Source organism: Archocentrus centrarchus, unplaced genomic scaffold, assembly GCF_007364275.1.
Source record: "Archocentrus centrarchus isolate MPI-CPG fArcCen1 unplaced genomic scaffold, fArcCen1 scaffold_52_ctg1, whole genome shotgun sequence".
In the NCBI taxonomy this organism is placed as follows: Eukaryota; Metazoa; Chordata; class Actinopteri; order Cichliformes; family Cichlidae; genus Archocentrus; species Archocentrus centrarchus.
The window spans coordinates 417,410-429,819 of NW_022060274.1; the positions used below are offsets into that span (position 1 = coordinate 417,410).

General features: G+C 42.0%; 1 protein-coding gene across 1 annotated transcript in view; it reads left to right on the forward strand.

Moving 5' to 3' along the window:
* Window positions 1-12,410, forward strand: part of cog5 (component of oligomeric golgi complex 5) — an 83,497-nt gene that overhangs the window by 47,615 nt on the left and 23,472 nt on the right. The window contains exons 8-10 of the mRNA XM_030725282.1: window positions 8,148-8,307; window positions 10,163-10,275; window positions 10,407-10,484. Coding sequence (XP_030581142.1) covers window positions 8,148-8,307; window positions 10,163-10,275; window positions 10,407-10,484 — 351 coding nt within the window. The remainder of the gene's footprint in view (window positions 1-8,147; window positions 8,308-10,162; window positions 10,276-10,406; window positions 10,485-12,410) is intronic.

Consider the following 12,410-nt stretch of genomic DNA (forward strand, 5'->3'; position numbering starts at 1 on the left):
AACACCCCCGAGTCACAGTAACTGTCAGAATGCTGGAAGCACAGGTCGAGGAGGAGGAGTAGCAGCAATCTTCAATTCCAGCTTATTAATTAATCAAAGACCCAGACAAAGTTTTAACTCTTTTGAAAGCCTGACCCTTAGTCTTGTCCATCCTAATTGGGAAACTCAAAAACCTGTTATTATCTATCATCCACCTGGTCCTTACTCAGACTTTCTGTCTGATTTCTCAGACTTTTTATCTGATTTAGTGCTCAGTTCAGATAAAATAATTATAGTGGGTGATTTTAACATCCATGTAGATGCTGAAAATGACAGCCTCAACACTGCATTTAATCTATTATTAGATTCAACTGGCTTCTCTCAAAATGTAAAGGAGCCCACCCACCACTTTAATCATACTCTGGATCTTGTCCTGACATATGGCATAGAAACTGAAGACTTAACAGTATTCCCTGAAAGCCCCCTCCTGTCTGATCATTTCTTAGTAACATTTACATTTACTTTAATGGATTACACAGCAGTGGGGAATAAGTTTAATTACAGTAGAAGTCTTTCTGAAAGTGCTGTAACTAAGTTTAAGGATCTAATTCCTTCATTGTTATGCTCTTCAGTGCCAACACAGTACAGAGCAGCTACCTAAACTCTGCTCCCAGTGAGGTCGATTATCTCGTCAATAGTTTTACATCCTCACTGCGTATAACTTTGGATACTGTGGCTCCTCTGAAAAGGAAAGCTTCAAATCAGAAGTGCCTGACTCTGTGGTATAATTCACAAACGCACAGCTTAAAGCAGATAACCCGAAAGCTGGAGAGGGAATGGCATCTCACTAAATTAGAAGATGCTCATTTAGCCTGGAAAAAGAGTTTGTTGCTCTATAAAAAAGCCCTCCGTAAAGCTAGGACATCTTACTACTCATCATTAATTGAAGAAAATAAGAACAACCCCAGGTTTGTTTTCAGCACTGTAGCCAGGCTGACAAAGAGTCAGAGCTCTGTAGAGCCGAGTATTCCTCTCACTTTAACTAGTAGTGACTTCATGGATTTCTTTACAAATAAAATTTTAGACATTAGAGAAAAAATTATTCATAACCATCTCAAAGATTTATCTTCATGTTCGGCTGCTTTCAGCACTGCTGGTATTTGTTTAGACTCTTTGGCTCCAGTTGATCTTTCAGAGTTAACTTCAATAGTTACTTCCTCCAAACCAGCAACATGTTTATTAGATCCCATTCCTACTAGACTGTTCAAAGAAGTCTTTCCAATTATTGATGCTTCAATCTTCAAAATGATCAATCGGTCTTTATTAGTTGGCTATGTACCACAGACCTTCAGGGTGGCTGTAATTAAACCACTACTTAAAAAGCCATCACTGACCCAGCAGTCTTAGCTAATTATAGGCCAATCTCCAACCTTCCTTTTCTCTCAAAGATTCTTGAAAGAGTAGTTGTAAAACAGCTAACCGATCATCTGCAGAGGAACGGTTTATTTGAAGAGTTTGAGTCAGGTTTCAGAATTCATCACAGTACAGAAACAGCATTAGTGAAGGTTACCAATGATCTTCTTACAGCCTCTGACAGTGGACTCATCTCTGTTCTTGTCCTGTTGGACCTCAGTGAAGCTTTGATACTGTTGACCATAACATTTTATTACAGAGATTAGAGCTTGCTATAGGTATTAAAGGTACTGCACTGCAGTGGTTTGAATCATATTTATCTAATAGACTCCAATTTGTTCATGTAAATGGGGAGTTCCACAGGGTTCTGTGCTAGGACCAATTTTACTTAAATTATACATGCTTCCTTAGGCAGTATTATTAGAAAGCATTGCATCAATTTTCATTGTTATGCAGATGATACTCAGCTTTATCTATCCATGAAGCCAGATGACACACATCAATTAGTTAAACTGCAGGGAAGTCCTAAAGTCATTTTTGACCAGGATATGTCCTTCAATGCACATATTAAACAAATATGTAGGACCGCTTTTTTGCATTTGCGCAATATTTCTAAAATTAGAAACATCTCATCTCAGACTGATGCTGAAAAGCTAATTCATGCATTTATTACTTCTAGGCTGGACTATTGTAATTCATTATTATCAGGCTGTCCTAAAAGCTCCCTGAAAAGCCTTCAGCTGATCCAAAATGCTGCAGCTAGAGTACTGACAGGGACTAGAAAGAGAGAGCATATTTCTCCCATATTGGCTTCTCTTCATTGGCTCCCTGTTAAATCTAGAATAGAATTTAAAATCCTTCTCCTCACATACAAGGTCTTGAATAATCAGGCCCCATCTTATCTCAAAGACCTCATAGTCCCATATCACCCAAATAGAGCACTTCGCTCTCAGACTGCTGGCTTACTTGTGGTTCCTAGGATACTTAAGAGTAGAATGGGAGGCAGAGCCTTCAGCTTTCAGGCCCCTCTTCTGTGGAACCAGCTCCCAGCTTGGATTCAGGAGACAGACACCCTCTCTATTTTTAAGATTAGGCTTAAAACTTTCCTTTATGATCAAGCTTATAGTTAGGGCTGGATCAGGTGACCCTGAACCCTCCCTTAGTTATGCTGCTATAGGCCTAGGCTGCTGGGGGTTCCCATGATGCACTGTGTTTCTTCCATTTTCATCTATTTTACACTCTATGTTAATACACAGCTCTGCATTTAATTAGCATTAATCTCTGGCTCTCTTCCACAGCATGTCTTTTCTCTCCCCTCAGCCCCAACCGGTCTCAGCAGATGACTGCCCCTCCCTGAGCCTGGTTCTACTGGAGGTTTCTTCCTGTTAAAAGGGAGTTTTTCCTTCCCACTGTCACCAAGTGCTGCTCATAGGGGTTGCGAGATTGTTGGGGGTTTCTCTGTATTGTAGTAGAAGAAGAGAAGAAGAAGAAAGAAGAAACAGCCTTTATTGTCCCACAGAGGGGAAATTTGGGTGTAACAGCAGCCGCAGTTATTATAAATATAAATAAAGATATAATAATTCACACTATTAAGAAAAGAATATATATAAAATCAACAAACAATATTAACCTTAATACTACTAATAATAATAACACTATATACAATGTGCATGATGTGCCGGACTATTTACAGTATATTATATATTATCCTACATTGTGTAGGCTATTGTGGTTTTTGTTGGGAGCAGTGATGGTTATAAAGTCTTACAGCTGCTGGGAGGAAGGATCTGCGGTAACGCTCCTTTGTGCATTTAGGATGCAGCAGTCTGTCACTGAAGGAGCTCTCCAGCTCAGCAACAGTTTCATGCATGGGATGGGAGACCTTGTCCATCAGTGATGTTATTTTGGTCAGGGTCCTTCTGTCTCCCACCACCTGCACTGAGTCGAGAGGACATCCTAGGACAGTAGGGTCATTACCTTACAATATAAAGTGGCTTCAGGTGACTACCATTGTGATTTGGTGCTATATAAATAAAACTGAATTGAACTGAACTCTCTGAGATGCTGAGCAGGTGTGTCTAAAGCTACTGATAGAGTGTGAAGTAGCAGGAGACTGTGACTCTACAGTCCTCTCAATTTTTACGCCTACATCTAGAGAATAAGCTCTTCCTCCAAAAATAGACACAAAATAGGCACATACTCTTTCTTTCCTTCCTTCTTTCTCACCCAGACAACACACACACACACTACTCTGTCCCCTGTGTATTACACCCTCAGTAGAAGTATTTTTATCCTGACCACTAGAATAGTTGTGGCTGACAACTTCTGTCACTACTTTGTGTGTGTGTGTGTGTGTGCGCCCGCGCCCACGCCCAGCGCCCGCACCCCACGCCCATACATATGGGGCTGCAGAGATACACACACATATACTGTATGTACTGTATGCACACTCAGTGATGGGTCCAGGGAGTTGTTTGTTGTGAATGTTATGTAAGCAGTTGGACATGCTGGCTGGGTTGTGTGGGAGATTCACCTCAGTACTCAGATTTTTTTTTTTTTTTTTGCTAGCAGAGACCCTGTAGCCCATCTGATGAGTGGGAGCTCAACTGACCCACGTAAAAAAGCAAACAAACAAAAGAACCCATCTTAACCTGTCCGCTCCTCTCCCCTCAAAGAATAAAAAAAAATCTAAAGTCAGTGGATGTCAGTGGCTAAAATATGTAAAGCTTCTTTAAACTCAATTTTTATGAACATCATATTTGGGAGTTTAATCAGTCTGGTCTCGTCACATTCATTAACATTGTTTGTATGCAATTTAGAGGAAATATAATGTTGCTTTAAAAGAACATCTGTCATATCTTTCTAGGTCAAAAATCCAATCCCAGGTTCCCGTTCTAATCCTGACAAATATTCATAGACATTTGACATTTTGAGTCCTTTATGTTCACTTTCTACAAAGGATTAGGCCCAGATACAATAACAGTTGTTTATATTAATATTTCTTTTTGGGAGAATATTAGAAGCTATAATTGATGGGGCTATAGAAGCTCATCAGTGCCAGAAAAAATATAAAAAATAGCCAGGACCTCCTCCTGACGGGGCCTCGTTCTGGTAGAACATGCCAACAGCACCTCACCTTGTAGGTGTCCAACAGGCATCCTTGCCAGATGCCCGAACTACCTCAACTGGCTCCCTTTTATTTGACGGAGTGGTGGCTCTGCTCTGACCCCTCCAAATGACCGAACTCATTCTTTCGTTCACTACCCACAGCTTTTGGCCATGGGTGAGGGTAGGAACGTGGACCAGCTTATAAATTGATAGGTTGGCTTTCACACTCAGTTCTCTCTTTACCACAATTAACTGATACAATGTCCACACCACTGCTGACACTGCACTACCCCGTCTGTTAGTGTCCCACCCTGCTCTCCCCTCACTCATGCACACAACCCTGAGACATGTCAACTTCCTTCCATGAGCTAGAGTGGGCACTCAACTCTTTTCTGGCTGATAACTGTGGCCTCAGACTCAGAGGTGCTAATTCTCATTTCTGCAACTTCACACTTGGCTGCAAACTGCCCCATTGCAAGCTGGAGATAACGGCCTGAGGAAACCTGAGGGCACTTCTGTCCATGAAAGTTATGAATAGAGTTGGTGACAAGGTGCAGACCCAGTTGAGTCCAAATCCCACTGGAGATGGAGAGGAGCAACTCATCAACAATGGACATAGTTGAAGAAATTTAAAAAAATGACAAAGATGCACTGTTACTTAATGAACAACCAGTACTTCTGTAGCATTTCTTCTTGTTGTTTGCCAATGTTGTTGTGATGACAAGACTGTTGGAAGTTTACCCCTGGCTGTTTCAGATGCATTTTATGAGAGAGACATGGCACTCGAATAATATGCTACAGATGGTGGTTGTACCACTCCACCACTAAAGAGGCAATCACCATCTGAGCCAAGAAACATATGAGCCAATCATGAAGTTGCATGATGCATGCCCACAGTAGAGGTTCACGACAGTTTCCTCTGTGTTGTAGCAGTTACATTAACTTAAGATGTATCGAAGTGTGCCTAATTTTTACTTCAAGAAAGGAGTGCCTAAGAAGTACAACAAGCTGTCCATACCTGAGGCCTTAGAAACTGCCAGGCAAAGACTCACAGCCTTGGCTAACTGCTTGAAGAGGTATACCAGAGAGACAGAAGTCAGGAGAATAAACCAGATGTTCTGTACTGAACGACCCACGGTGTACTTTCAGTGGCAGGGGAACCATATGAGGACACCCCCCCACCAAGGTTGGAGATGGAGCAATACTGGAAGCACGTATGGGAGAAGGATGCAACACTTAGGAGCAATGCTCAGTAGCTAGTGGATCCAAGAACACACCACTTCAACCTCCCTGAACAGGCTCCAGAATTCATCACAGTAGCAGACATCCAAGAAAGAGTCTCACATATGAAGAGCTGGACAGCACCAGGCCCTGACATGATTCACACCTACTGGCTAAAGGGCTAAAGAAGCTAACTGCACTCCATGACACCTGGTAGCACAAATGAACCAACTGTTATTGGATGAGACACACCCAGAATTGCTGACTGAAGGCTGGACAGATCCCCAAGATCCACAGGACAGCCCAGTCCCATCCAACTAGTGGCCAATAACCTGCCTTAGCACAACATGGAAGCGCCTGTCAGGCATCATAGCAGCTAAGATAAACAGGCACATGACTCAATACATGAATAGGGCCCAGAAAGGAATTGACTAGCGGAGCAAAACACCAGCTACTGGTAGATGGAGCAGTCACCTGAGACCGTAAGACTAGACTGACCAACCTGATTGATTACTTGATGGCACATACATGGACCCTGGAATTCCTAGAAGTATACGAGATTAACAGGACCCTAAAACCCTTCATCAAGAACTCAGTGGGAATGTGAACAACAATAGAGGCCAACTTCAAGCCAGTTGCACAAGTTACCATCAAATGTGGTATTTACCAAGGAGATGTTCCGTCCCCACTACTGTTCTGTATAGACCTAAACCCCCTCAGCCAGGTCATTACCAGGACTGGCTATGGATACCAACTACAGAATGGAACAAACATCAGCCACCTCCTCTACATGGACGACATCAAGCTGTATGTGAGGAGTGAGACATTGATTCACTGATCCACACCACACGGGTCTACAGCAATGACATTGGAATGTCATTTGACTGGAGAAGTGTAGTCAGATGGTAATAAAGACATGGAAGGTAGTGTAGAACTGAGGAGATTGCACTACCAGAAGGCAACATTGCAGACATTGAAGACAGCTACAAGTACCTTGGAGTCCCTCAGGCAGATGAGAATTTGCTAGCAAAACTGCAACTGCCAAGTACCTGCAGAGAGTAAGGCAAGTCCTGAAGAGTCAACTGAGTGGAAAGAACAAGGGCAATCAACATCTATGCCCTCCCAGTCATCAGATATCCTGCTGGGATAATAAGCTGGCCAAACGAGGAGATAGAAGCCACTGACCTCAAGAGAAGAAAGCTCCTTACCATACATGGAGGGTTTCACCCCAAATCCAGCACCCTGAGGCTGTACACTAAGTGGAAGGAAGGAGGTTGAGGACTAGTGAGTGTCAGAACCACTGTCCTAGAAGAAACAACAAATATTCATGAGTACATCAGGAAGATGACCACAAAGGATCATGTGCATAGTGAGTACCTCAGGCAGCAGAAACTTACATACATGAAATGCCATAGTCAAGTGGCTGGCATAGTATAATGGAATATCTGTACCCAGTATGACCTGGAAGTCCCAAGGTCAAAATGGGATACGCCCCCAAGCTAAGATCTTGTGGGACTTCCCGATACAGACAGACAAACTGGTAATGGCTAACCAACTGGACATAGTAGTGGTGGACAAGAAGAGAAAGAAAGCTGTGATAGACGTAGCAACACCAAACAAAAGTAACATCAAGAAGAAGCTCGACAAATACCAAGCTCAGAGAAGAGCTAGAGAGGATGTGGAAAGGTGAAGGTAGCACTGGTTCCCGTGGTAATCTGAACACGCAGGGCAGTGCCCCCCTAAACTGGGAGAATGGCGCCGGTCCTGTGCAGCTAACTGGTTAGGACAGTTGACTCACAGGAAGAAGGTTCTTCTGTGCTTTAGTTTCCTCCCACAGTCCAAAGACTTGCCTGTTAAGTTAATTGGTGATTCTGAACTAACTGTGGCATCAATGTCAGATAAATGAAGCATTTTAAGTGCATAGAATAAAGTGAGGTGTGAATGTGGTATGTGTGTAAAGCACTTGGAATGGTCCCAGTCCATTTCCATGTGATGCACTGTGGATAAGTAATCATATATCCCCACTTAGTCAAGTAACCCTTAAAGCACTTATCAAATTAGATGTGGACATTTTCTATCAGTTGATTCATTTTTCCCTTTTCTCTGTTACACACATTAATGATTTGCTTCCTCTCCAGTTTCTTGCCATACTGTGTGGGGTCCAACAGGAAGACCTCCCCATGTTATTATCTTTATCTCCCTCCTCTCTTCTCCTCATCCTTTGCTGCTACATATTCACAGTCTCTCTCATTAAATCAGCGTAAGGTGCATTTTTAACCATTGCCTTCAACTCTGCACTTCTTGGCAAATCCAGTGTTTGTTTAATGCTGTTTGAAATAAAATAAAAAATCCACGGACAGCTGCCAGCTTCATCTCTCTGTCTCTCTCTCTCTGTCCTTCTGTCTTCCTCTCCTTTTGCTGATCAGAATCCGACCCAGGTTGGCACAGCCCTGCAGGTCTTCTATAACCTGGGCAGTCTTAGAGAGACCATCAGCTCTGTAGTGGGGGGTTATCAGACCATCATACAGGACAACATCACCACCGCTCTTGATATCAAGGGCCTGACACAGACAGCCAACCCCAGAGGTAAGACTGGAGGAGATTGTGCTTCAAAAAGATTTGCTCACTTGCACTGGATACATTGTCCTAATTTCAAAATGATAAAACACGACATTTAGTGATTTGACCTAGTTCATGAGTTGGCTTGATCCTAAATAGATTATTATATCATGACCACAGAGAATAGTCAGTTCTGCCCGGCTTATTTTCATGGCTCTGATGTGGCTGCAACATCATTGTTCTTGACAGGATTTTCAGATCCTGGCAATTATACAGAGTCACAGCCGTGACCTGGCTGAGCAGTCTCTTCCTGCCTTTTTAGAATAATTTATGACTAATAAAAGCAAATCAGTTTTCCATTTAAAAACATGTCTTTAGGAATGTTTTAAACATTAAACAGTACTCTATATGCATCATAGCCTAATATCTGATTCCTTTGTGCCACAGAGCTCCAGTGTTGTACAGAACTAATAGAAACTCAATCAGTTTGTCACACTGTTGCACAGACATGTTTGATTTACAAAAACACACGCACACACACACTTTCCGAAAAATTACATGAAAGTGATTAGTGGTGTTTTAGAGCTGTACAGCTGTACTTTATGGGCTGGTTTCTATAATTTGATTAAAAATCTTACACACTGCTTAACTAATCTAATCTGCCATTGTATTGTGGGACCTCAGCAGTTCTGAAAGAACCTAAATACATATTTAACTATAGAAGTAACTTTGTACATGATCTGCACCACAGCAAAAACCTTTGGCATCAAAAAGCTGCTGTCTAAACAAATTTAATGAAGAGGTGCAGCGTCCGTTCTATGAGTGAAACACAGCAGGGGAGTTTTTCCTTCCCACTGTCACCAAGTGCTGCTCATAGGGGGTTGTTTTGACTGTTGGGTTTTCTCTGTATTATTGTAGGGTCTTTACCCACAATACAAAGCGCTTTAAATGGTAAATGGACTAGTTCTTATATAGCGCTTTTCTACTCTGTCTGAGCACTCAAAGCGCTTATACAACATGTTTACATTCACACCCATTCATACTCCAACACTTGCGTCGGTTAAGCATCTTGCCCAAGGATACATTGGCATGCAGCCTGGTGTAGCCAGGAATCGAACCACCGACCTTCAGATCAGTAGGTGATCTGCTCTACCTCCTGAGGTACAGCCAGATTTGGGGCTTTACAAATCAAATTGAAATTGAATTGAATTGAATGTCTTTTCGCTGTAGTTTTTTTAAACTAACTATCTGGACCTTCACCTGAGTCTCAGTCCTCAAGACCTCACGCAGTCCCATCTGTTTCGAACAGATGAGTTTGCCCACATCAAAAACATATTGATTCTTCTTTAGCCTCCTCTCATTTATCTTTGTTGCTGTGCTGTTTTCACTTAAACAGTATTTTTGTTAGGACATCAATTGCTGCCTCACACTCGATCATCAGGCGTTGTTGGTATTTTGTGCTGGTAATTACAGAAGTGAACTGACTGCATCTTTGTGTAGAAAGTAGCGTGCTGTTAGTGATCTCCCAAAGGACTGTCGTCACATTAATTTGCTCCACGGCTTTCAGTCACAGTCGCCTCTTCGGTAAACAGTATTTGACACCAAACCCTGCTGAAAATAGTCCCTAACATATCTGCTATTTCATCCTACTAGAGTAACATTAGTTAGAATCTGCAATGAGTAGTTCTAAGTAGTTTAACCAACCTTTGTGACAGTGTATTTGTAGAGAAGACTTGGTGCTAAGACTTCACTCATCATGAGATGCTGAGTGAACCTGGAGGAACTGATGGACAAAATTTGATGACAAGAACAGCTTCTTGTCATCTGTTTGGTTGATGCAAATGAGAATCATGGTTTTGATTTCTGGCTGAATTTCCTCTAGGCGCTCCTGGCAGAGCAGTGCTACCAACACCAGGGAACACAGCAGCTTTCCGTGCTGCTCTGTGGACTAACCTGGAGAAGCTGATGGACCAGATCTGTGCTGCATGCAGACAAGTACATACACACACAGAGCGATGACTGACTGTACAGCCTGAGTGCTGAATAAAGTTTTAAAAGCAAACAGCGCAACCACCAGAATGGCTGATGAATTATTGGTGAAGTTATTTTGCAATGTGTTTTTTCAGGTGCAGCACCTGCAGAAGGTTCTGATGAAGAAGAGAGACCCTGTCACTCATGTGTGCTTCATTGATGACATCATCAAGGTGGGTGAGCTGTGCTGTTATTCTCTCGTTTAGCTATGACCAAAGGTCATAAAAGGTCAAGTACAGAATAGAGAACAGAGAGGAGGGAGACTGATACTGCACCGGTTTAACAATCTGGACTTTTAAACTAAAAACGATAGACAGTAATGAGCTTCTTATTTTTTTATTTTATTATTTATTCAGGATGAAAATTTGGCTACCTCTGTATATACGTACAGTTTACGCAAAAACACCTGAATGGCATACTGTAACATTCAGACGTTCATATTCATATCTATAGACATATATATTTACTGAAAATTAACTAATGAAAATCAGACCTCGCTTTTGAATTGTGGTTCGACAGAATCATTTTTGAAAACACACTAATGAAGCTGTCCTGGACAAAAATGATGGGACCCTTTCTGAATATTTTGCTGCACAACCTTGTGAGCCAATCACTGCAATGAGGTGATTTCTGTAACTCTGAGTGCCACTCCTGCACCTGTCGACAGGTGTTCCTGTCCACTCCTTGTGACCCTTCCTTAATGGAAGGGTATCAACATTTTAGTCCACGTCGGTACATATACAATAACGCCAGCTAAAATAATATCAATGTTTAATCCCCTCACGTGGAAACCTGTCACTGTGCCTCTAACAAATTGTAGAAAGCAGTCTTTTTAAAACTTTAGATGATGCCCATTTAATTTGTTTATATCATGGTGGCATCAACAGTGGTTCACTGAAACCCAGTTGTAGAAGTGAAAGTGGAAGACTGTTGCTATGGAAACAAAGCTCTCACCAATTACCAGAGATGGTGGTGTGAGTTTGAGACCTAATGACATGTCTAAATGCAAGTCTCCTCAGCAGTGCAGCAGCACCATCAGCTTCACTGCCAAGGACACAAGAGACAAGTGTACACAGAAGAATGGACTGATTGTCAGCAGTTCTTAATGCACTAGATGAAAAGTTACAAAGTTACACTAATTACAGAGCAGATAAAGAAGTGCATTCAGACATGTTAGATGTGGATTGTGACAAAAAAAAAAGCTGTAAATTATTTTGAGTAAGGTGTTATTTTGCATAATGTAGTCAGGAGTGTAATTGAATGGAACCTTGGTAATTCAGAAATGCTGTTACACCCATCCCAAGGGCTTTTTTTATGCATAGTAACACAGGGTTGCACACTCTCTTGCACCTTCTTTTTCCTCCAAGTTCTAGGATTGCTTGTTTTCCCCTTCCCATAATCAGAGTTTTTCATGTGATAACAATAAACTCACCACCCGCTCATTCTACATACAGAAAAAAAAATACATGATTTCTGGTCAAACGTTCACTTATGCTGTGTTTCCATTAGTACTTACTCAGCACGGCTTGGCTCTGCATGGTTTTGTTTTGTTTCCATTACAATTGAGGACCACCTCAGTGTGGGTGGAGTCAGGGTGGGCAGAAGTCTTGTAACCTAATTTGTATGTGAGTCAAAGTGTGTTTGCTTTTGTCTACAGTGCTGTGTTGTGTGATAGTACCCGTGAGCAGCCATTAGCTTGGAGACCTCATGATAAATTTTCTCATTTCTTGTCTCGTCATCTCCCACCAAGCACAGAAATGTCGGCACCTCCTCAGTGGACCACAGTCTTGGTTTGCGTGCCTCCATTTTCTTGCTGTCGGGTTTTAAAAATGGCACGGTTTATTCTTGTGAAGGAGTTGCTCTCATGACTCCACTAGTGACACACTCCCTGCTGATGTTGGGTCATAACATTTGGCCTTGTCAGTTGTCAGTCCTCCCAGCTCTGTTTAGTAAGATTGAAGTTGAGGCTCTGTGCAAAGGAAACATTTTTCTGAGACCTGCCTCTATACCCTAGGCCATTGTTAAGGAGAAGAGGAACAGGACCAGAAACACTAACCTATTAAAAAAGAATACTTGAATCACAGATGTGCAGAAGGTGG